The sequence below is a fragment of the Schistocerca piceifrons genome, chromosome 1, assembly GCF_021461385.2.
Source record: "Schistocerca piceifrons isolate TAMUIC-IGC-003096 chromosome 1, iqSchPice1.1, whole genome shotgun sequence".
Taxonomy (NCBI): Eukaryota; Metazoa; Arthropoda; class Insecta; order Orthoptera; family Acrididae; genus Schistocerca; species Schistocerca piceifrons.
The window spans coordinates 848230206-848256888 of NC_060138.1; the positions used below are offsets into that span (position 1 = coordinate 848230206).

Here is a 26683-nt window from a genome sequence, read left to right on the forward strand (position 1 = left end):
CATTTTTTGTAAGAATATGTGCTTCATTCCAGAGGTGTCGTCACCCAGTGAGCTATTCAAGATATATTCAGCTGAAGCAATAACAAAAGTTTTCATTTAATACTTATTTGAGACTGCACCTTATATTCCCTTTCACTGCCTATAGCATTAAGGGCGACTGTGCAAAATCTAATGATTTAAGCAGTAAAGGCAACAACTCACTGAACAGCTGAAGCAATGAGCCCTTGATTGACACATAAACAAGACAGAGAACTTTGGTAGCTTGGCTGACTACATTGTGCAATCAATGTAGCTCCACTTGCTTAAGGCATTGTATTGTGTGGAGTAAGGGGGGGGGGGGAGGGTGGTAGGAGAAGGCTGGGTCTTGGAGGGAGGGTTGGCCAAAGGTGGCTGGCAGTTGAGAGCGAGAGGCAGCTGGCACATGGATTAGTGAGCTTGTTCTGACTACAGGCAGGGGGTTGCATGCACTGCACAATGACATGGAGGAGTGGACTGGGTGGAGAGGAAGGGCAGAGGAAAAGTGGGCTAAGTGTATTTACTTAAACTGCGGAAGACATTGTAGGTACAAAGAGAGCAAAGAAAACAAAAATCTCACATGAAATGTGACAACTATTTATGAAAAGGTGAGAATTTCAAGCAAACACTAATACAAAAATGCTAGAATGTGCTGAATTAAACAAAACTGTTCAGAAGATACAATGAAAATTTGGTTAAAAAACAACTGAAAATAATAAAAGTATGAAAATATAAAATAGTAATTTGTTGAGTAAATGTCACATTTCATCAGTTAAGATGGCAGGTGGGACAGTAATTGACAACATAGAGAAAAATTGTATTACAAGCTTTCCAAGATTTCTTTAAATGTTTGTATAGTTCAAGAGATGACTCAGAAATACAGGAGGCCACTAATAAAAATAATTACATTTCAGAACTAATGCTAGATAAACTATGCAAAACTATTAAATGTTTGAAGAATGGAAAAGGGCCCAAAAAATAATGGATTTTTAAAATAACAACATTATGACAAGGATATTTGCAAATCACCATATAGCAGAAATGCTGAGTTGCAGATAGGCACAACAAGAAGGCTATCACAAACATAACAAATTTTTATGCAATAAAATCAGCAATTCATTACATCTAATCAGCCAGTTATCAAAAGTAGTTCCACATCAGACATTAAAAACAATTTATTATGGAACCATTTTTGCACAGATTAATTATGGGATAGAGAGATGGGGTTGTGCTGCCGACATACATATGAACAGAATATTAACCCTACAGAAAAGAGCAATCAGAATTATCCATGGATTAGGGTATAGAGATTCATGCAGGGAAATCTTTGTCCATCATAAATACCTCACAGTCTACTCACTGTATCGTTACAAATTAATTATATTTTTTGTGACACATCAAAACAAAGCAACAAAGTGCTCTGATATGCATGCCTATAACACAAGAAATAAAGACTGCTGCTACAGATAAAGAACAAAATTGAAAACAACAGACCATAGTCCATGCATTAGTGGTCAAATATGGTACAACAGATTACCGAGCTCTATAAGGTGCCACAAAGGGAACTTATTCAAAGTGAAACTGAAATATTTCTTGATTAACAAGTGTTTATATTCTTTAAGTGAATATTAATATTAAACTAAAATAAAATATTGTGTGTGTGTGTTTATTTTTATATATATATATATATATATATATATATATATATATATATATATATATATATATATATATATATATATATATATATATATATATATATATATATGCAATAAAATCAGCAATTCATTACATCTAATCAGCCAGTTATCAAAAGTAGTTCCACATCAGACATTAAAAACAATTTATTATGGAACCATTTTTCACAGATTAATTACGGGATAGAGAGATGGGGTTGTGCTGCCGACATATATATATATGAGTTGTGTAAAATCTGAATATTTATAATAGGTTCAATGTAACACCCAATATTGTGCCTTATTAGGTACAATGGTACATTTGTATCATGTATATGTAATCACATATGTATGTATGACTGTACTAAACTTGTAAAAAAATGCTATGACGTTTGCAAAAGACACCAGTTGGTGTCTCCATGCAAAAAAAAAATACAATAAATAAAAAAAATAAAAATAAAGTTCATCGTTGTGAAATGGTATGATAACAAATGCATTACATTGTTATCTTTGCTAACAGGTGTAGAGCCAAAGGACATGGCAAAAAGATGGGATAGGACTAATAAAGAACATATTCTTGTCTCAAGACCAAACATTGTTCTAATGTACAATTGTAATATGGGAGGAGTAGATCTTTATGATATGTTGACATCACTGTACAAATATCCCATAAAATCCAGAAGATGGTATTTGTATACCTTCTGGCACACAGTAACAATAGCTATTGTCAATAGCTGGCAGAAATACAGAGAAGACTGCAAGGTCCTGCCTGAAAAACATGTTTCTCTCAGACTGTTTCAAGCTAATGTTGCAAGTGCATTGATGTCTGCTGAAAAATTAAAATTCAAGCACTGAAGATATCTCCAAAAAATTCAAGAAACCAGCTACTGCAGTAACTCCAGTGCTAGAATGCCAGAAGAGCAACATTGACCACTTTCCTCAGTGGAATAACACAAGAGGAAGGTGCAAAATTTTGCAGGAAACAGAACACTTTTGTTCAATGCCAAAATTCAAAATTTTTCTGTGCTTGAACAAAGACAGAAACTGCTTCAGAAGATTCCACTACTAAAAGAAATGTATGTAAATACAATTCTTGTTACATTATTATATGAGTTTTTGTAATAATCTGATTCAGAATGCAAAACTATGATTATACATTTATCGTACCCATGCCAATACCATTACCTTGAATCTCAATGTTACATATGTGTAATGCGTTGTAGAAAAGGACTCAAAAATGAAAAATGCTAAAAGTTGGACATTTGTTGCACTACAAACAGCATGCAAAATTCTTCACTGTCATCAAAAAAGCAAAACTTTGTATTATGTACAAAAAATTTAAAATTCTTAAAACAAAGCAAAGGCCGTTTGGTGCATTATTAGGCATGAAATGAACAACGTATGTAATGCAGCTGGTACTAAATTCCCAGATGACAGTAGCAGTGAGACATATGATGTTAAAGTCAAGTTGTTGGGCACTAAATTCAAATAATTCTGCCTAACTGTAACTGAAAGCAGGTAACTAAAAATTACTTACATAGGCAACACTTACTCCACCACAAGATATCAGACAGTTGACAAGTAAAGTTTTATTTCATGAAAGATGAAGTATGCAGCAGTGAGCCCAATTTGTAAAAATTGAGAAAACAGATGACCTCTAACTATATACTAATCTCCCTCCTTCCCATGTTACGAAAAATATTTCAGAAGGTAGCTTACAGGAAATGGTTTCACCTTTAACAGCTCAGTCTGGCTTCCATAAGAGCTTCTCTACTAAAAAAGCAATGTATTCAGCTTTGGTAGCGATAAAAAAGAAAAATTACCCTGTTGGTGTTTTCTGTGATCTTGTCTAGTTCTTTCACCCTTCTTCTTCTTCTTCTTCTTCTTCTTCTTCTTCTTTATCATCAGCTTGTCCCACGTCACGTAGGGTCGGCGTTGCTCTTCTGCATCATTCTCCTCCATAGTTCTCTATCCATTGCCTCTTCCTTCTTCCATCCTTTCTCCCTTAGGTCCCCAGATATCTTATCGTTCCACCTCATCTTCGGTCTTCCTCTCCTTCTCGCTCCTTCAATCTTTATATCTTCAACTCTGTTTCCGATATACTCTTCCCCTTTTCTCTGTAAGTGTCCGTACCACCCTAGTCTGCTCTCTTGTATCTTTTTCCCCATCGGTCCTACTTTCACAGCTCTTCTAACAAATTCATTTCTAATCCTGTCCTTCCTTGTTACCCCACACATCCACCTCAGCATCCTCATTTCCACCACTTCCATCTTCCTTTCCTGGGCTACTGTGATTGTCCATGTCTCTGCCCCATATACCATAGCAGGCCTTACCACTGACTTGTACACTTTCCCTTTCAACCCAATACTCACTTTCTTGTCACACAACACTCCACTCATTTTCCTCCAGTTGTTCCAACCACAATTTATTCGGTGTTGTATCTCGCTTTCCAGTCCTCCATCCCTCTGTATGTATGACCCCAGGTATTTAAATTTTCAGACCGATTTCAGCTCATCATCCTGGATCTTGCAAGACCTGATCTGCACATCCTTCAGTGCTAAATATTCTGACTTTGTCTGACTTTTGTCTAGTTCTTTCACCCTGAACATCATAAAATTCTACTATAGAAACTTGGAAAATTTTACATGGATGGAATCATTACAACAGAAAAAGAGTCATGTCAAATCATATAACAGGAATAATACTAAATTCAGTGTGAGAAACATAAAAAATGGTGTTCCACAACGTTCAGGTGCTAAGTCCACTCCCATTCTTGGCTTATTTAAATGACTGGGACATTGGAGGAGTCTTCAAAAACTGTGTTGCTTGATGATACAATATCTGTGCCAGACACAGCTGAGAGAGATGGCTCAGTCTTACAATTGGTTGACAGCAAATAGCTTAACTCTTAATCATACAATGACTCATATTTTGCAGTTACACACAAATAAAAATGACATGAATCAGAAGTAATGATCCAACTAGCACACACTGGATGAGACTCCATATATGAAGTTCCAACTCATATGAATGCATGATAAATTGAGCTGATGCCAGCACACAGAACATAAACCAAAAACCTCAATTCTGCCTGCTTTGCTTATAGAAATCACTCTTACTGAGTTAAGCTGCACAATGGTTGCTTAAGTAGTTTCAGTCAGTACTGTCTTTGTAATATACTGTCATATCATACGATATTTTTTTTGGGTAAACAACTTTTAGCCAAATAATCTCTTTTGTGAAAAAGAGAGCACTTAGAATCATGAGTGTCATTCACCCAAGATGTTCTTGCAGAAACCAGTTCCATAAGCTCTGAATATTAATGACCACTTCTCAATACTTATTTTCTCTGATGGAATTTGGCTATAATAATCACTCTCTCTTAACATCTAATAGTGCATACCATCATCACAATACAAGGTCTAAAAATGATTTACATAGGGCTATAAAACATCCAAGTCTTGCACAAAAGGTGTTCACTATTCTGCTAAAAAAGTTTTCAATTATCTTCTGTCAGATATTAAAGTCCACATTAATGACCCATCTACATTTAAATCTAAATTAAGAAAATATCCATGGCTAAGTCATTTTACTCTCTTGATGAGAATATGAAGATTAATCAATGATTGTTTTTGTAAACTAGTATTGCAATTTCTATTTATGTTTTGAGACTCTATCTCTAATGTGCTAACCATTATTTGTCTTTCTGATATATGATGGTCAATTTATAAATGTACATACTTTTCTTTTTGTACCCTAAAATATTCTCAATAGTGTACATTATTTTATTGTAGACAGTTTATTGTACCTATGTAATAATGTAAACCTGACTCATTCCACATCCTTGTGATTCATCACAATATAGATCTATGGAATTCAAATAAATAAATAGTATAATCTGCTGGGGTAATGTAGCGAAGGTCAAGATTTATTAATTCTACAGCAGAATGCAGTAAGAATATTGTACAAAGTTCATAGCCGTATTCTTGCAGAAGCCGCATGAAAAAAAACCTTGAGGTTCTTTCAAGTGGCAGTTCATGCTCTCCCTAATGGTAATTGTAATTAATAGCAAGAGTGGGTTTAGGATGAATTGTGAAATTTGTAACCACAAAACTAATTTCCGTGTAGACTTTATGTCGCTGTCTATGATTTAGAATGGTGTTCTATATTGTAGCACAAAAGCCTGTATCAAATTGTGGTTAGACATTGGGCAGGACAAACTAAAAGAATACCTTATTAGCCACTCCTTCCACAATTTTTCTGGACGTTTCAACTTGGGGATGTAAATTCCACTATTCTGATGTTCCTAATCAGTAAGTATTTACTTTTCCAGGTTATAGATAGCTGATAATGCTCTACGTAAAGTTCCTTAAATGTTTTGTTTCACATATCAGGCAACATGGCTGCTGAGTAGTGTAAGTGGAAGAGCAGTGAAGTACAGGTTACATAAATAGCATGCAGTGATTGTCTCCATCTGCTAATGTAAAACTTGACTTCTAGTCTAATCCAGAATTCTTTCTTGTGTCACTGTTTGTAATAGCCATACCATTGCCTATGTATAGCTTTATCTGATTGTAAGATAACATGTCCTCCTCATTCTTTATGTATTTAGTTGTTCTGAAATTGTTGCTATTATTATTTTCAAATCTTGCATGTTCTAGATATTCACAAGAATCCTGTCAGCTTTATCTTTCGATATTGCAACTGTTTTCCCATATTCTTAGCATGTTTGTATTTTTCATGATATTCATTCTAGACTGTTTCCTGTCAAATTTTAAACAGAATTTTGTTTTTTAAAGTATAGTATAGTTGTTCCACCTGCTGAGGTCTTTGGTGTTTTGTAATGCTGCTTTGATGACCTGTAAGCCTGTTACTGTAGTATGAACTAGCAGTTTTTCAACTAAGATCAAGCACAGTTGAAAGAGTGCCATTTTGGGCTATTTTCCTTGAATAAATCTAGTATTTTATTGCTTGCTATGACCCCTTTTCCTCTTTTGTGTGTGTGTTATTTATTTTTTCCATTATTATGCTGTTTTCTTTAACTAAGTTCTAAAGCTGCAAGCGAACGTTATGTTTTAGGTGAGAGGTTGCCCAGTGATCACCTTGGTGTCTTTGATTTGATTTACACTGGACTTGTATTATAGTAGGTACAGCATCTTTGTGTCCTACCATTAGTGCACCTATAGATGATTAAATGCTCATCATTAGTTTTAAACAAGCACTGATGACCATGAAATTTAGCACCTAAAACCTCTAATCACCACCACCACCACCACCACCACTACCAACTTAGCTTTAAAAATGTAGACTTGTACATCAACCTCTATATTCTTCAGAAGTTCTTTCACTAAAAAAAAGGACAAACAGGATGTAGAACATTGTAAATACATGAACTACAACATTACTAAAGTGCACATATCACTTGTCTTACTAACCTTGCTAGTAAAATACAGTGAACAGTGACTCCTTGTATTTGTGTGTTGCCACTCCAGATATTCATCAACTCTTGCCTGTCTTTTGCTGTCAGCAGGATACCAATGGTCAGGAACATTTCTCTCCCGGCTCAAGTATCTTAAAATTCCTACGCTGAAACAAAAATCCATTCACAGTCTAAATGAGTTGCTGTTGGCAGCAAAGTTATGGTGCCAAAGCCCAGAATTTACTGTGTGTTACCTTTCAGTCAATGTGAAATCTCCATCTATGATCATAGGAACCTTTTTCATAGGATTCAGTTTTGAAAATTCTTCACCAAATTGCTCACCTATCAGAAAGTTTCAACAGAAAATTTTAATTATGCCTGTAGATATGATAAAACTATGGATGTACCAAAGGATTTTTTTTTTCAAATAAATTTAAATCCCCATATTTTAAAGAGTTGTATTGTAAACATTTGATTTTAAAATGCTAACAAATATGTGGAAACTGAACAGAAAAATTACAAACAAGAAAATAAGAATGAAAGGTGAGATGTACAACAACAATAAAAAGAAAAACAGTTATATTTCCCAACATATGGAAGGATTATCTGTCTTGTGATGAAAAACACTGCAAAACAAAAGCTCCCAACATTAGCCACAACAGCTAAATTTTTAACAGCTAAATTTTTTTGTACCTAAACGAGACAATCAAGAAATGGAAAGGCAGTTGGTGTAAAACTGCTGAGAGGGGTCAATCTGGAGTGATACACAGCCATGCTGTCTTAACATGCCCCAATGGCCTGATGCTTTTCCAGCCCAGTGGGTTACATGCTGAGGCTACTCACTGGGCCAGCCTGTTGCCTTTGCTAGATTTCATTTTGTATCTGTCTATAAAGCCCTGCATTTATCCAGCTCTATAGTTATTTCAATTAATTGGGCAAAGGTTGCCAGAAGTTTGAATGAATGTTCAAACTCTGTATCTTAAAACCATTTATAAAACCTCAAGGTGATGCTTGCAACATTTACCTACTGATATAAGTTTTATTGCCATCTCATGACTTAAAACATCAATGACTTCCATTTTCAAATAAAATAATTTGTAATTCATGAATGCAGTGTACTGAATATTTATTTATATACCATACTTTACAAGATATGTAATCAGCATGATGTGAACAGCAGAACCCTTTACAACGGAATCAACAACCAGTACTGGGAATATTTGAGTCCAGAATGAGCACCATGCTGTTTTGCTGACAGTACGAGTGGTGCTCACATGGCATGAGTGCTGGGCACCTCCAGTGGATGCTGTCTCCAGTGGACATGCAACACCACCACCCAATATGGACGAAATAGTGCCTGTCCTTTAATGCCCCTATGACAAAAGTGAATGCCCTTTGCAGGGAATTGATCCCAGAAGACACCAGCAGACACAAGTCAGGGCATCCCTCTCCCATCGATGAAGACAGCCAAATTTTCTGGTGTAACTTCAAACAGGCACCTTATGTGGAGCTCTCACATAGACCATGTTCAAGCAACAGCAGCACAATGGCTGGAATCCATCATCCTCACTGCCAGCACAGCCTGGAGTCCTTCTCTACCTCATGCTGGTGTAACCCGTATTTGGTTATGCTATAGTAGTGTCAGTCAACATCTCTCTGGGCCACAAGCGACTCCAGTACCTCAACAGTCACATGCTGAAATGAGAGTTAAGGCCTCCTATTGAAGTTTCAAGATATTACTAATGAGCTTCAAGCAAAGAAGCACTCAACACTTCATTTTATTTTAACAAGGTACTACAATATGCTTGCTCATTGCACCCTTTCAGGAACCACAATGCATCATTGAAAAAAGTATACTCGGAAGATATCCAAATGAATTCATTGTTCATGTGCATTCATTGATGCCAAAGGACATCATTATTAATGTCTTATTGTCCATTTGAGACAGACATCATAGCTCTCAAGTGAAGAGCAGAATCATCCCTGAAAGAGGAAGTAGAGATTTGTGAAGAGCATCTGGTTTCAATATTTGAGTGCTCAAACATTCAAAATCATACAAATTTGAAGACAGAAGAAAGAAGGAAGTGCACAGTACTGAGTATAGCTTGTCTGATGCATTAGAGGAATGTGCAACTTAAATGTGCTGTCAGTGTGGTGTTCTAGCATCAGTGCAAGCAAATATCTGCCTCTCTGTGTCCTCTTCTCTTACTCATTTTCCAACCTTTTCTTCTGTTTCTCAGTGTCTCTCCATTTGTTGAAATTTTTCTCTCCCTCCCACCCAATCTCAAACTTCTCCCTTGCTCTCTGTCTTTTAATTTACTGTTTGCCTCTGTTTATTTAGTCATTCTCTGTAAATTAATTGTTGCAAACACCTGGAAATACAAAAACAGTATTTTTTACTTTATAAATTACTTTCAGTTTCAGTGAAAACAAAGACAATCAGATTTGGGAATGGGTAGATGAACTAGAGGACCCTTACAAGAGGACGAGCAGCAGTATAAGATGAAATTTCACTTTACTTAGAACAGGATACTCTGAAAATGGGGATCCAGTGTAGTTGCTGGTATGGTGGGGAGTCCGCAACAAAAAGTTTCTGAGGCTCTTCACATCAGCACTAACTATGCTAATAGTCCACTCAATAAGTGCATTGGCAAAAAGAAATTTTAGCTCAGCAGGGCTGATTATCAACAAGAAAATATCCCTTATCAGTCCACAAAATATTAATGAGTCATATTTTCTCCCCATAAGTTTAGGACAATACAGACACATGCAAGGCATCCCTTAGCACATTAGAAGGGCTGTAGTGGTTAATACTGTGAGCAAAATGTATAGTGCACTGGAGTGGCAATCTGATAGGCTGGAAGACTGTTCTGCTATCCCATTGTCTCTGGCCCAGTGGGCTGCATCCACATTGCCAGGCCAACAGGTCAAAAGGGCCAGCTCATGGTCCACTGAGGCCAGACTGCAAAGCCTAAGCTGAAAGTTACACAGAGTGTGACTAATTGTATAACTAAAAAAAGAAGAAAAAAAGAACAAATTATTGATAGATGGTAGAGATGAGTGAGATATCACTGCATGTTATTTAGGATGAATTCTGTGCAAAGCGAACTTAATTTTAAAATCTTAACACATGGAAACTTCAGCTCTAGAAGAAAATCAGCTGCCAGTTCCCTGTAGAAAATTTGCAGCTTCTTGGATCTGGATAATGTCAATATTAAAATGAAGTTTTCTGGTCTAATTTCAACAGAGAGTGAATTATTGCTTGAGGTTAATGCCAGAGGCATATGAAATGCCCTTCACAGTTATGGACACATTTTCTAGAATATACAGGGTGTTACAAAAAGGTATGGCCAAACTTTCAGGAAACATTCCTCACACACAAAGAAAGAAAATACGTTATGTGGACATGTGTCCGGAAATGCTTACTTTCCATGTTAGAGCTCATTTTATTATTTCTCTGCAAATCACATTAATCATGGAATGGAAACACACAGCAACAGAACGTACCAGCATGACTTCAAACACTTTGTTACAGGAAATGTTCAAAATGTCCTCCATTAGCGAGGATACATGCATCCACCTCCGTCGCATGGAATCTCCGATGCGCTGATGCAGCCCTGGAAAATGGCGTATTGTATCACAGCCGTCCACAATACGAGCACGAAGAGTCTCTACATTTGGTACCGGGGTTGCGTAGACAAGAGCTTTCAAATGCCCCCATAAATGAAAGTCAAGAGGGTTGAGGTCAGGAGAGCATGGAGGCCATGGAATTGGTCCGCCTCTACCAATCCATCGGTCACCGAATCTGTTATCGAGAAGCGTATGAACACTTCGACTGAAATGTCAGATACCAAATTGTGGCACCTTTTGAGTTGCCAATTTTAGTCACAAGTCGCAGTGATGTTTGGAAGGTGCCACTGTTTTCTAGCCCCTAAAGGCATATAGTTTCTTCCAGAATTAAAATGTTGTCTATTCTCCAAGTCCCATGTTCTTTGTATGGGTCTGAGATTCCCTCACTGTCTGCTCAGGCTGTGATTGTGTTGCAGGTGTCTGTATTTCCTGTTTTTTGTTGTATTCATGTTTACGTTTGAGCTTATTTGGTTGAAGTTGTACTGAGTTGTCTGTTTGCATTCTTTTGGAATCCTCAAGTTTTCACTTTTTTTCCTTCCATGCAGTTCATCATCATGCATTATGATATTTTGTACTGTGTTATTTATGTTCATGAACCCCCCTGAAATGAGCATCACTGGTTCAATATAGGTTTTGCACTTTTCGATGTTGTAGACCCTGTTGTGTTTCTGTGTGTCATGTCTGTGTTCTGTCATAGTGCTTTTTCCTATGTCTGCATTTTGGTTGTATCCTTGTGTGTCTGTCAAGTTTCATGAGATGTGTAGTTGTTGGTGCACATTTCATCATTAATTTCGTATTGTTCTTGTTTGTGATGTATATGCTTTCTACAATCTTTACTAATGCTGTTTCTAATTCTTCTGTTCTTAACAATAAGCATGTGTACATGGTAGCCCATAGATACATTTCACATTTTAGGTGCCTGGCTATGTGTTCCGTTGCCTGTAAGTAATGATGCTGAACCATGTCACTGGAAACCGATGACAGGAGAATTTCAGTATCATCGAATGTCTCCAGGAGGAAGCCCATTTGTTGCTGCTGTGCAATTGCGTGGCGCCCTGACCTCACCCTAGTAGCTGGAGACTTGTGTTCCCAGTGGTGAATGTCTTTGTATGCACTGTTGTGATATGTGGAATGAAGGGTCTCTTGACAGGTAGTGGTCTTAGTAGACATAGTTTTGGTAAGTGTAGTCTGTGTTAGTGATCAGTGTTTCAAGTAACTGTTTGTATGTGGGGCATTCTGGACTGCCAGCTTTATTACAAGTACAGTGTCTGTACATACATGGTATGTAACCAACCGCCTTTTCAGTACAATTGGTTTGGTAGTGTCCCAGTTTGACACATTTGTAGCAGATTGCTGCATCTTGCCTACAGCACTTAACTTGGTGCCCTAAGTCATGGCAAATGTAGCATTTCTGAACCCTTATGAAGTTATTTATTCTAAGTGCTTTGAAATTGATGTATATCCATTATCATTGCATAAGGACGTACCATATTTGAGGGCTAACCTCAATACTGTTGTTCACCGTACACTTGTTCTCTGGGGCTGTTTTAAACTTAAGCTTCACTTCTTCATCAACCATTTCTCTGGTGACATCCTCACTGAGGTTAACCTCGTACAGTTTCTCTATGAAATCCTTGTCGAAAATGGACATGGGGACGTTGTATATGGTCACTAGTGGTCTGTTTTTTTTATCTTCTTTGCATTTGATGTCCTTTAGCTGCGATGTTTTCTCTACGATTTTCATGGCGTCTGTCTTCATCTCCATTTTGATAATCATTGTGTTTCTTGTTGATCTGATCCCCTTTATTTTGATTTTATCCTGACATGGATTAATCACTTTGCCCTTGTGTCCTGATTGTTTGTTGGCTTAAAAAACAGAACACTGTTTTGTCTGCCTTTACTTTCTCAAGTTTACTAGCCATTTCATTTTTCAGTTTTGTGACACTAGGAGTAGAACCTACAGCAGCATATGTTGGAACATTCAGTATTTCCTTTCAGAGTTTGTAATTCTCTTCCTTGAGTGCCTTGATTTATGCTTGTATTTTGGCAATTCTGAATGATACATATGAGCATTGGCTATTGCAAGTTCCTTTCTTAGTCTTTCATTTTCCACTCTTAATTCTGCATTGTTACCTGCAAGTTTGACCTGAACAAGAGCAAGTGACCAAATTTTTTGTCTAAAAGGTACTGTGATTGTTGGGGTTATGCTTTTTTGTTTTAATTCAGCTTGGAAGTCTGCAAGAATGTCATCAACAGTTTCTATTAGTTCTCTCTCCATGTTTCATTGTCGCAGTTGGCGTGTCGTTCCCACCATCTGATGTGTGTGTTACATTCATACCTGGGGATAGGATTGTGCCATCACTATTTGCAGCAGTTACCACCAGCTTCAAGCAAGTTATTTGTTCCAGTGTCTGCATATTAATGTGGACGTGGAGCTAAGCTTAATGGAGAGTCTAATGTTTGTGTCCCTAGTACCTCACTGTGTGACGTAAAGACAGGTCACACCGTGCAGAAATCGCTGAGCAACAGCCACATTATGACACTTGCTGCTGTAGTGCATAAACATAGTCTTTAATCAATCACTTGCTGGATGAGAATACCTGCATGCTGCTTTTCATAAGATATGGCACAACGCAGCACTGTAAAAAAGTTCAAATGGGTGTGAATTCCTAAGGGACCAAACTGCTGAGGTCATCAATCCCTAGACTTACTTACTACTTAAACTAACTTATGCTAAGAACAACACACACATCTTTGCCAGAGGGACGACTCGAACCTCCAACAGGAGGGGCCGTGCAATCCATGACGTGGCACCTCAACCCATGCAGCCACTCCGCATGGCACATTGTAAAATGTGTCTGCAAGTCCAAGAGGTAATTTATAGTATGCAGTAATAATATTGATCTCATCAGAAGATATTAAATGTATCAAATGGATAAAGTGATGGGTTATGTCAACCCCAGATAACTGTAAAAGAAATTATACACAATAAAGGGAAGGAACTACCAATATTTCACTTACTGATGACATTAGCATTTGAAGCCAACAGTTTTCTGTGCCGTGGACACCATTACTGAGATAAAATCAAATGGAACTCTGAGAGACATTGGCAGATACTGTACATAGGAAATTAAATATTTAGAATGAAATAACGAATCGTCTCTCTTAATGGCTGCTACTTATTTACTGTTTCAATATCTCCAATGTCAAATAAGTGAAAATTTTTGCATATTTACTGAAATTTTGCTATTGTTTCATATTTCCAACCATATTATGTTGTAAATGATACCACAATAGTTTGAATCATAATTTCAACTGTACTAATTATTCAAGGTTCCTACTGATACATACATTGTTAAAGCCTTGATAGCTTCATTTATACAAGACAGAATGCAGGGGCCCGCCCTGTTGTGGTAGGAATAAAAATCTGTCTTATGTGAGGCTACATATTCACAAGAACTGGTACATGTGGTGAAAATAGAACTGTTAAAACTATAAACATGTAAATCACAGGCTGAACCAGAACTAAACCAAATTACATTTTGGATTTTGTTTAGGGACATTTTCTGAGTATTTTGGTATAATGATCTACAGTCTCCAGTGGCTTAATACAGAGTAATTACTTTTCATTTGATTTCTAGCCCCCATCTATCTCTGTATCAGGAATACACTGAAAATATCTACACAACAGAGCAAATTTTAACAATATGTGGCGCGTGTATTGTTTGAAAACAAGATACTTGCTGTTGACAACAGTAATGCCCTCGTTACTTTCTGCCCTCAAGCTCAGAATGGCTTGGTTGGTTCTTGTCAGTATTAATTGTAAGTTAACAGTGATACACAGCTGTGTGGATAGGTTTACTGAGGAACAGTTGGTTGATATGCACTGATGTGACAAAAGTACTGATAGTGATAGGCACATATACAGATGGCAGTAGTATTGATACACAAAGTATAAAAGGGCAGTGCATGGTGGAGCTGTCATTTGTACGCAGATGATTCACGTGAAAATGTTTCTGATGTGATTATGGGCACACGACAGGAATTAACATCATTTTGTACTCAGGTGATTCATGTTGGAGCTAGATGCATGGGACATTCCATTTTGGAAATCGTTAGGGATTAAATATTCCAGGATCCACAGTGTCAAGAGCATGTCGAAAATACCAAATTTCAGGCATTACCTCTCACCATGGACAACAAAGTGGCCAATGGCCTTTGCCTAATGACCGAAGCCAGTGGTGTTGGTGAAGAGTTTTCTGTGATCAGAAACAAGTAACACTGCATGAAATAATCACAGACTTGTTGTGGGACTTGACAAACATATTTATTAAGACATTGCAGTGAAATTTGTCATTAACTGGCTATGGCAGCTGACAACTGATGCTTGTACCTTTGCTACCAACATGGCATCACCTGTAGCCCCTCTCCTGGGCTTATGACCATATTGCTTGCACCCCAGATGATTGTAAGACCATGGCCTGGTCAGTTGAGTCCCAATTTCAGTTGTTAAGTGCAGATGATGGGTTTTGGCTGTGGCACAGACCCCTGAAATCATGGTCCCAAGTTGTCAACAAGGTTCTTTTCTAAGCTTCTGGTGGCTTCATAATGGTGTGGGCTGTGTTCAGCTACTTGGAGACCATTTGCAGCCATTCATGGACTTCACGTTTCCAAACAAAAATGGCATTATTATGGATGACAATGCACAATGTTAATGGGCCACAATTGTTTGCAATTGGTTTGAAGAGCATTCTGGACAATCTAAGCCAATGATATGGCCACCCAGATTGCCTGACATGAAGCCCATCGAACATTTATGGGACGTAATCAAGAGGTCAGTTTGCGCACAAAATTCTATACTGGCAACATTTCTACAATTATGGGTGGCTAAAGGGGCAGCCTGGCTTAATATTTCTGCAGGGGGCTTGTTTAGTCCATGCCACATTGAGTTGCTGTACTGCGCCTGGGCAGAAGGAAGTCCCAACACAATTTTGGCATCTCAGTGTATGTGGGTTCATTGAAAGCAGTGGAAGAGTGGCACAATGACACTATGCTGAGCAGGCTTTTGCATCAGAGGGTTGTTGCACTATTCTGTGGCATCAATAGGTCACATCGACCATGTAAAGCATGATTTTTGAACTCTAACTGCTCTGACGAACTGCCATGTTAATGTTCCAAACAGCATCTGTACCTTGTACAGTGTACACGTGTATCTTTCTTTGTGCTGAAATATATGTATGTATAGACATTTATGGGAACAGTTTGTTGCATATACCGTTATCTGTATTCCCATTTCCCATATTTGTGACCCCAAAGTTTCTACGTCTTCCACGACTTCTGCGCTGGCTGTGTGGAATTAACAGGTTTTATGTTCGACCCCATGGATGCCTCACCCAACATTTTATACGAGGATTGGGAGGCTCAATTACTACTACCAGGCCAATCCAATCCCCTGCCAATGGCTGTTTTGCCATTAACGGACAGTGATTCACGATCTCCAACAAAGTTAACCTCAAACTTTTCAGCTCTACAACAGCCGAGTGTTACACAGTTACCTCAAACAATGGACTCATGTTTCGTGTCACCGGACTGTGCACACCAACATGTGAAAGGTGAGGTGGATGATTTCCAGAATTGTGTAACAGTCGATCGCTCGTGTAGTGTTCAAAGGGACCCAAATTCACACACGTGTTTTGATCCTCTATGTGCCACAAGGTCAGTTCCAGTAGTGCTGTGTGCAGCGCCGCCATTCATGCAAAATGCACACCCACCCAGTCAACTGCTATCAAGCTATGCCAGTACATCAAGTTTGCCAGGCTCAACCACCAGATCCAGCACACCCGACAGCACTTTGCCATCCAGGAACATTGTACCATGTCAATGTGACCACCAGCAGGTTTCACCAATGATTTATGGTCCTACCACATGGGGTGCACCAGTGATTTATGGTCCTACCACATGGGGTGCATTCCTGATGTGCACAGAAAACTCTCGCTGTTGCCTCACCAAGTACCAAACCATCCCCCCCCCCCACTCACGGGGGGCCCCAATTCCGACCATACAGCCACACGCTCCTTCTGCACTACCGTCTGCACCTGCCGCGCCGGCCTTCCGCGTCATTTCTAAGGTGGAGGGTGCCCGCCATGTCGTGCTTCTGTGACTCATCATGGACATTGCAACTGGCCGTTGTTCAGGACGTGTTTGCTAGTAACACGCCCATGCCAGTAGTGCTGGGTTACTGCAGGACAGCCTATCCTATCAGGGGACAGCAGGCCTTCCAAGATACGCCAAAGCCCAAAGCCACTGCCCCCCCCCCCCCCCCCCGTCCCCCCCGGCCATCTGCTGACGCTACCTCCTGTATACGAGGACAACCCCGTTTCATGGTACGCGCTTGTGGAGCACCTTTTTGAATTATATCAGGTGACCGACGACAGCTATAAATTTCCATGTCTTGTCACGCACCTCCGTGACCACTCAGATTTCATTTGTGACCTCCTTCTTTCGCCACCACCGCCGCAAAAATATAAGTTTGCCAAGAAGACAATATTGGACTGACTTACCTGCTCACCACAGGAATTAATAATGAAAATCCTTTACGAGGAACACCTGGGGGCCCACACTCCGTCAGAACACTGGTGCCGCCTTCGGCTACTCATGAGTTAACACATGATACCAGACGTTACCCTGTGGGCAGTATGGTCTGCCAAGTTACCTACCGACCTGCAGATACACCTGCTACCACACTCCTTCGAGTCTATCGGCTCTCGCCTTCACATCGCATGTCAGCTGTATGCACTACTGCGACAAAATCAACCAGTACACCTCCCACTGCTGGTGAGCACTATGCTGCCTGTTTACTGGCTGTCTGCAGGCAGAGGCAGGGCTTGTTCTGCCTCCACGCCATCTACACCACCGGGCAGTACTCGTTCACTCTCTCCCCTTTCCAAGCACTCAAGAATCGCACACGCACCATAGGTCCCAGTTGACATTCCAGTACAGATCGACGAGGACAAACCTCCTCCGCTGTCACAATCACCGCCACCACCACATCCGGCTCATCCATACTGTTGGTACCACAAGACATTCAGGGATGAGGCCAAGAAGTGCAGATTACCTTGCCAGCACCCAGATGCCGTATGCAGGATCTAAAAGACACTGAGTCCTGTGGGGAACTTCAGAGGTGTCTTCAAACATTGCACTCCATCCACTCATTCTCTCAGCCGAGCAGTTGTTTATACATGACTGACATTTCATCGTGGCTTCTTTTCCTAGTTGACACAGGCACTGACATGTCCATCATACCTACATCATTGGCTTCTCCCATTTTTTCACTGACGAAGTTGCTTCTATGTGCTGTCAATGAATCAACAATACAATCTGTCAGCTCTGCTAAAGTTATGGTGCATCTATCTCCTTCTCTACATTTCCCTTGGACTTTTTACATCGCTGACATTGACGAACCAATTCTCGGTACGGATTTCTTGTCCCATTACAAACTCTCCCCGAACATAGTCCAGGGTTCAGTGCTACACCACCCTTCTGACACTCAGATACCGTGCTCAGGCACTTCTGATGGTCATTCCGTTTCTGTTGCAACATGTGATTTGGTTCATGAGTGCTCCAACCCCATGGCCAAATTGTGACCTGCACCAATAATCTACTGTCAGAGTACGACGAAGCGGCGCAAATCCGTCGGCAAAATGACAAGTTGAAATAACGCATTGCTCACACTTTCGATGATCTCACCGCAGCTCGTACCTTGCTGCTGCAACTGCAATCCACAGTTCCTTCACCCAATTGACTTTCATCAGCAGACACCAGCATGGACACTCAGCAGGTTAGTTCAAAAACATTCATTGCATTTGACGATTTGCATTCAGTGATCTCTGCACCCACCACATGCCTGCTACGTGCAGTGCCATGTGTTTCAAACAGTGCTTCTAATGACAGTTGCAAGTGCGATGGAAGCACGCCCACTGCACAGGCAGCCACCCCAGGTGTTGGTAAACATTCCCCCTCTCTCGCATGCCAACCACGTGATTCGGCAGCCATCGCTGTTCCCTGCACGACGCCAATGCCTCTCTCGCACGCGCCGGTTACTCAAGGCAAAGCTAACAACAGACAGTCACTGTGCGCCCCCATCCACTCCGTGCTGTGCATGCAACTGACATCTCCATACAAGTGCACGCCACGCTCACGTAATAGGCATGTGACTTTCACGCTGCCTTTTCCCACTCGTGCTAACGGCTACACCTCATTACGCCCCTCTCATCCTAAAACTTCACGTCAGGACATTACTCAGCCTCGTGTGCAATTCTCAGTCTCTTTCATCACTGACAGAATGACACACAAGATAACTACCACTGCCGGCCCTCCTATTAGGCACAAGGTTAGATGCCTCAACCCCATTAACCTGCGTGCAGCCCGGCAGCAAATTATTGAACTTCTGGAGTCAGGCATTCTACAGCCATCCGACGGGAATTGGTCATCACCGATTCACCTCGTCACCAAACATGACGGTTCTTTTTGAATGTGTGGTGATTACAGATGCTTAAACGCTCATACCGTCATGGACAATTACCCAGTGCTGAACATAAATAATTTCACCCATGTTATCGAGCACCACAATCTTCAGTATGATTGACTGTAAACGTGCCTATCACCAGATCCCCATAATGCCAGAAGACATTCCAAAGAGTGATCATCACGCCGCTCGGTTTGTTCCAATACAACTTCATGCCATTTGGTTTAAAGAATGCAGCACAAATGTGGCAATGTTTCATTGACTCAATCTTACAACAGTTCGAGTTCTGGTTTGCATACCTGGATGACATCCTGATTTTCAGCAAGTCGACTGAGGACCACGAAGATCATTTATCCCAGGTCCTCCAGACCTTGAACTCCAATGGTGTCGAGGTCAACAAAGATAAATTCCAATTGCGCCAGCCCTCTGTTACATTTCTGGGCTACACCGTCTCCGCAGGTGGAATACAGTGCCCCAAATCCCACGTGCAGGCTATCACGTCATTGCCACACCCAGCTACGTACAAAAAACTCCGACGTTTCCTGGGTACTACAAATTACTACCGCCAACATTTACCTTCTGCCGCCAACGTGCAGACCTGGTGACGGAATCGCTGTCTGGCAAACAGACTTCGGGCCTTAAGCCAGTCCGTTGGACTGAACCTATGCTAGAGGCCTTCAGGGCCCTAAAGACAGTGTTGACTCATGCTGTGGTAGTCACCCAGCCCGATCCATCTGCCGAGTTGTTCATCACTACGGACGCCATTGACATTGTGCTCAGGGCAGTGTTAGAGCAACGCAAAGGCGACAGTTTCACCCCTTCATTTCTTCCCTAAAAAACTGACTACAGCAAAGAAGAAATATTCCGCTTTTGATAGAGAACTTCTGGCAGTCCATGAAGCAGTCAAATACTTTCACTCTGACATCGAGGGCCATTCTTTCTTCATCCTTACTGACCACAAACCACTGGCGGATGCCTTCTGCAACCCTCCCGAGGACCCACCACCTCGGCGTTTCCACCACTTCGACCTGGTCTCTCAATTGACTACAGACGTACGCTACATCAAAGGCACAGAAAACATCCCCACTGATTTGTTTTCGCATATCAATACTGTCTCACACATCGTCAATTTATCCAATCTCGACACTCTCCAGGCCTCTGACGAGGAATCTCAAGCTCTCCTCACGGATCCTCAGACATCGTTTGTGTTTACCAAAGCCAAGTTCCCCGGCATTTTGAACAACTCTTCTACTGGCACTCTGTGGCTGTTAATCCCTCCCACGTTGTGCCGACAAGCCTATGATGGCTTGCATAATCTCGCCCCCCCTTGCGTCTGCGCCACCACATGCCACGTCACCATGTGTTTTGTTTGGAAAAATGTTAAGTAGGACTGTCAAACCTGGGCACACAGCTGCATTTCCTGCCAATGCAACAAAATCGGATGCCACACCTCTTCCCCCCTTGGCAAATTTGACATTCTGCAAGGATGTTTTCGTCATGTACATATAGACCTTATCGGCCCTCTGCTACTGTCAGCGGGCCACAGATATATCCTCTCCACAATCGACCACATGTCTCATTGGGTGGAAGCTGTTCCTTTACCCAACATCACAGCAGAAACCGTGGCCAAGGGATTCGTCTCATCATGGATCGCTAGGTTTGGTTGCCCGTCCACCATCACCACCGACCAGGGACGACAATTCGAGTCTGCACTTTTCATGATTCTATGTAACCTTTGCGGTATTAAAAAAATTCATACAACAGCCTACCACCTGCAAAGCAACAGTTTAGTGGAACAACTGCACCGCACCCTTAAAACAGCACTCAGTTGCCATGACTGCCTCTGCTGTAAGGCACTTCCTTGGGTGTCACTCAGTCTCCATTGACCTTTAAACCTGACTTACAGGGAATCATCTCCGAATTCATTTTCAGCGAGAACCTGGTTCTACCTGGAGAACTTATCCTGCCTTAAGCACCCAAGGATTTCCCCACCTCCCCAGACTTTATTAGTAGAATGCGCACCTACTTTAGACACGCACAGCTACACTCGCCTGTTAGCCATTCCCTGCCGGTCAGTTACGTGCCAACCACACTCAACATATGCTCCCACGTGATGCTCAGGGACCATTCTGTTAGACAACCCTGCAACCCCCATACCTCGGCCCCTTTGAAGTACTCCAGAGGAGCGAGATGACATTCGACATTATGGTTGAAGATTGCCCGCAGACCATTTCACTACACAGGCTCAAGCCTGCTTTTGTGGACTCCGACTCCCCTCTGCCGTCCCAGTCAGAACATCCAGAATTTTCCATTGCTGAGACCGGTAATGAGTTGGCTCATCCCATGGTAGGGCCTTCTCCTTCTGATGATTCGTCACAGCAGTTTATGGGTTTCCCAAGCATGTCGTCATCAACCCCATGCGCAGGTTATGACGTTTCATCTACTGGCGAGATTTGCTCCCCGACTTTCAACTTGCACTGCAATGTACCACCTAACCACGTCGACGACATGTCAATTGTCGCTTTTGATGACCGTGTGCTCATGCTCCTTACAGACACTGCAGACCTGACACTCAATGAGGAACTAGATGTCAAGATAGTGCATAACCTGTCCCTCCCCCGAGAGTGTGATCCATCAAGAGATCTCCTCAGATGGCTCGATCTGCATTAGGGGCAGGCACAGTCGCACCCCTCCCCACACCTCCGGCCGATGCATTGTCCGCTCCTGCTGGCTGTCTGATTATTATGTGGACCTGCAGCCTGTCACTGTGCCTTCACATGCTGCCCTGACTGAGATGGAGCATCCAGTCATGCGCCTGCTGCCTCACACTACTCACTCCGAAGCCGAAACCCATACGACCTCCCCTCCCTCAGGTCTCACAGGCCGTACTCCATGCTACGAGGAGGGGGGGTGGCGTCGATAGGTTGTATTGACCACATAAAGCGTGATCTTTGAACTCTAACTGCTCTGATGAGCCAACCTGTTAATGCTCCAGTCAGCCTTTGTACCTTGTACGGTGTACACATGTATCTTTCTTTGTGCTGAAATATATGTATGTATAGACATTTATGGGAACAGTTGGTTGTGTATACAGTTATCTGTATTTCCGTTTCCCATAACTCTATGTTTTATGTTTTTGCTTTTGGAAATTGCCTATTACTATATTTTTCATTGTTGTGAAGGTGTTTTCACAAAAACAAAGGTAAATAGGGCAACAAAGTAAATAAACCATAATTACATTATTACTCTTCAATGAGTCACCAGAGACCTTGCATCCTTGTACCAAAATACTCAGAAAATATCGCTTAATGACATCCAAATTTTTGTCAGTGTAATTCACATTCACTCTGTATAATAAACAAACATTAAAGCAGTACTACAGTATATTTTGGCATCTAGATGATACTCTACCAGAGAATAATGAAATGCATTAAAAAAATCCTCATTCTTCTGGTAGCTGCAGTTTTTTTATTACCCTTACACAATAAACAGCAAACAAAAACATGACAAAAAGTCTTGCATCCTCCATTTATTACACCAGTTCCTAGTTCTCAATCTCTCTTATTGTGAAAAACAGCGTTGTTTGAATTATGAGATTTTTCTCCCTAACCTGTCTCCTCATACCTGCAATGATCCCTGACAAATGTCTTGTCTGAAGAACATTTTTCCTCATTGCAAAGACTGCATGCAATTTTATTTTAATAACTTGAAGTCTATTTATGCTGCCTGACAAAAATAGTAAAGCACCAAGAAGACATGGTCAGATGACAATGTAAATTTGTACATTTACACACTATCAGGGGCTATGAAAATGATTAGAATTTCAATTCTCTCTGACAAGCAGAAGAACCACCAGATTGCATTATAGTTGTTTATATCTGGTGGTGTTACTAGACCTGGTAGGTTACATAAGGGGAGTGAACAGTGTCAGATGTTGTGTTGTCAATGAAGGACACAGAGGTGCCACATATTCGTGTGAGACAATATTATCAGCAACTGACAGAATTTACAAGGAGCGTCACTGTGGGTCTTCTTTTGTGCCAACTTCTCAAATCATGCAATATCCAGATTTCTGGGGCATTCAGCTATGACAGTGGCCCAGTGTTGGACAGCATGGGAAAGTGAGAGCAGGGATATCTCTCACCAAGGTTCCAATCAACCATATCTGACCACAAAAGGGAGGATCATCAGTTGTGTGCCCAGCCCATCAAAACCCCTTCAGATCTGCTCCATCATCCATTAACAAGTAATGGACTAGCTGCAGATGGACTAGAGAATTACCATCCTATGCATAGGCTCCATTAACACCACAACGTCAAAGGCTGCATTTAGAGTGACACTGTGACCAGGAAGCATGGACTGCTGACAAATGCCATCATATTTTGTTCAGCAATGAATCACAGTTCTGCCATACTGTGGGTGACCATTGCCACTGGGTCAACAGTGACCTGGAGAGAAGGTCTTATTTTTCAACTGTTTTTGAGAGGCACAGCAGTCTTAGTCCTGGCATCACGAAATGGAGAGCCATTGGGTATAACTTCATGTCATGGCTAGTAGTGTTTGAGGGAACTCTGATGGCATAATGGTATGTCATGGACACATTGCATCCTCATGTGTTACCTCTCATGTGACAGTATTGTGGTGCCACTTATCAACAGGACACTGCTCATCTACACATGGCACTGCCTGTGTGATGTTGAGGTACTCCTATGGCTAGTGAGATCCCCAGATCTCTCCCTGATAGCTCATGTGTGGGACTGCCTCAGCTATCAATTCCTCCCCTGTGTCAGTAAATGGGATATCAAGGACCAATTACAACAGTTGTGTACCATCTTGCCTCAGAAGAGATAGAATGGCTTTATGACAGTCTCCCCAGCTGAATCAGTTTATGCATCGAAGCTATAGGGGGAAAATGGCACACTGATAAGTGAACTCAAAAGTGCCAAGTTCTTTGTAAATTTTATTTTGTAATACTGCAATAATATCACATACTCTCCCCAGCTGTGAAGCTTAATTGTATTTTCTTCTCCTCTTCTGGACACTTCACTTTTTTTGTTAGGAAATGTATTTTATGACTGAAAATTAGTGCAATGTTGCTACCTCAGTTGTATAAAATATGTGCTCGAGTCCATCTAAGAACAGACACTACCATTCACAACCCGTCTGGTGACATCCATTATCTCTGATTTGCATGGGCAGTGTTTCATTTTTGAGTGTATTAAATTTGCCATTTTAGCACAACATTTTCTCACTTTGAAGCTGTTATGACTGTCACAAATATCTACTAATCTTAAACCTACTGGGTGGCCTACATCTGTGGAACTACTTTTCTTAGACAAAAAGAGGTCGGTATATAAAAATTTAAAGTAAAGTTGTATGAGATGGGAGTGGGGTAACACCTGTAAGGCTATGTTACCAACATGGCAGCCATTTTAGAAGCCACCATATTGGATCCAATTCATAATTTTCATATGGGAAGTGAGTCATTTGGTAAATCAAGCTGATAGAGAATTTCACAAGTAAACCAATGGTGTCTTTCATTTGAGCATAGCTTTATTCCTTCTCATACTATGTTGCATTTTGTGTAGAAGGCAAATTTGGTATAAAACAAAGGCTAAGAAAGTGCTTAATATGTTGTCCAGCAAGTGGTAAGATGATTTTTAACTGTTTCATCCGTTCCTCTTGTACCAGAATGTGAGACTAAGCATAAACAATCATCCATTACCTGAGGTGTGCAAAGTTATTAAACTTCACCACTTACAGAACTGCCTTCACTTATCCCCACAGATAGAACTCTAATGGATTTACATGTGGGTGACCACTCCATTGGGTCTCTGTGACCTACCCATCTCTAGGGGAACTGGATATACCCAGACAGCTTGCTCATAATAAGCTGAGGCACCATCATGCTGAAAGAAAGTGGGAGATGTCCTGTTTTAGTCAATAGTGACAGCTGCACATATTCGTTTAATAACTGCAGATAATGGGCTGCTGTTACTGTAAGCTGAATCAAGATGAGCCCAACAATATAAAAACTTCATATTCCACACCAAACCAACACTTTCAGCACACTATCTTTGGTGGATTCATCCCAAGGGCTGACATCTGACCAGTATCTGTTACTCTTTTTATTTGCCTCTATGATCATGTAGAAATTAGCTCCATCTGCAAATAGTACATCACAGGGAAAACGATGGCCTTTGTCCAGGTTATGTAAGCAAAGTTAACCTGATGGTCTAGATCATCCTCTGTGAGATATTGTAACAGTTGAATTCTGTAAAGGTACCATTTATATGTGGTCAAAATTCTCATTATTGATGTATGACCGACCCCATTTTCCTGTAAGATGCAGCAAGTCTATGCTCTGGATCCTTCCTGAACAATGCCAGGAAAGCAGATAATGTTTCTTCATGTATAGCATCTTTGAAGCAATTTGTTTGGTACAGAGAGTTTCACAGAAGTTCACAAAAAGATTCAGCTCTGCACCACATGTAATGGAAAGTCTGTCTGGATGACAGTGGTTGAAATCCTCTGTGATAACAATGGTGCAGCTCTCTCCTGAAATCAGGACAGTGTTCGATTTGTGTTACTGCTGTCAACTTTCACATCACCTACATGGGAGAAATGTCAATCATAACTCAAAAATGAATAAAGTTATGCTCAAATGAAAACGTTATCTCTCTCAAATAATTCTCTGTCTGTCAGATGTATCACCTGACCCTCTTTCCATTTGAAAATTATGAGTTGCATTCAAGATGGCAGCTTCCAAATGGCCACCATGTTGATGACATGTCCTCAAAAATGGTTCAAGTGGCTCTGAGAACTATGGAACTTAACATCTATGGTCATCAGTCCCCTAGAAATCGGGCACGGGAAGCGAGATCGCTACCACACAACCACAAGCTGCGGACGATGACATGTCCTCAGATGTTTTCTTCCTCTCACATGTCATACTCTGTTTATCCTCTTATTTTGGTTTGGAGAGGTGCTTCCACACCTATGGAATACCTTGTACATTGAATAACTATGAATATTCTCAAGTTAAAAATATCAGTTCTACAACCACTATGCCTACATGTCAGACTATGGAAATTTGACAAATGAAAGCACACATTTCATTTGCTGAGAAGATCTGACAGTGACAAAAAAGTGCATTCCTTTCTAACAGTCTCCTAAATAAACACAAGAATATTTCATTTCTAATATGTTTTTCACTTGTTCAGTAGATCTTCCAATCAGGTGTTATTCGTTCTGCCATTCCATCCCAGTTTCTATGCAATAATGTTACATATTTCTAGAATACTAACCTTGGAGGAGTTTCACCTCTTGTGCCTCAAAAGGAATGTCATTTGTCAACAAAAACAAGAGAAGTGCTCTTGATGGTTGTGAAATCAAATCATAGTAAACTTTCAGTGACAT

At 40.7% G+C, this 26683-nt stretch overlaps 1 protein-coding gene across 1 annotated transcript; it reads right to left on the minus strand.

Annotated features, from left to right (window-relative positions):
• Nucleotides 1-56: 56 nt before the first annotated feature.
• On the minus strand, nucleotides 57-26683 carry LOC124775872 (glutathione S-transferase theta-1-like). The gene is made up of 4 exons (XM_047250709.1): nucleotides 26572-26683; nucleotides 7365-7452; nucleotides 7127-7277; nucleotides 57-71 (listed from the first exon to the last, which is right to left on the minus strand). The coding sequence occupies exons 1-4, from the start codon at nucleotides 26681-26683 to the stop codon at nucleotides 57-59; spliced, it is 366 nt and encodes a 121-aa protein (XP_047106665.1).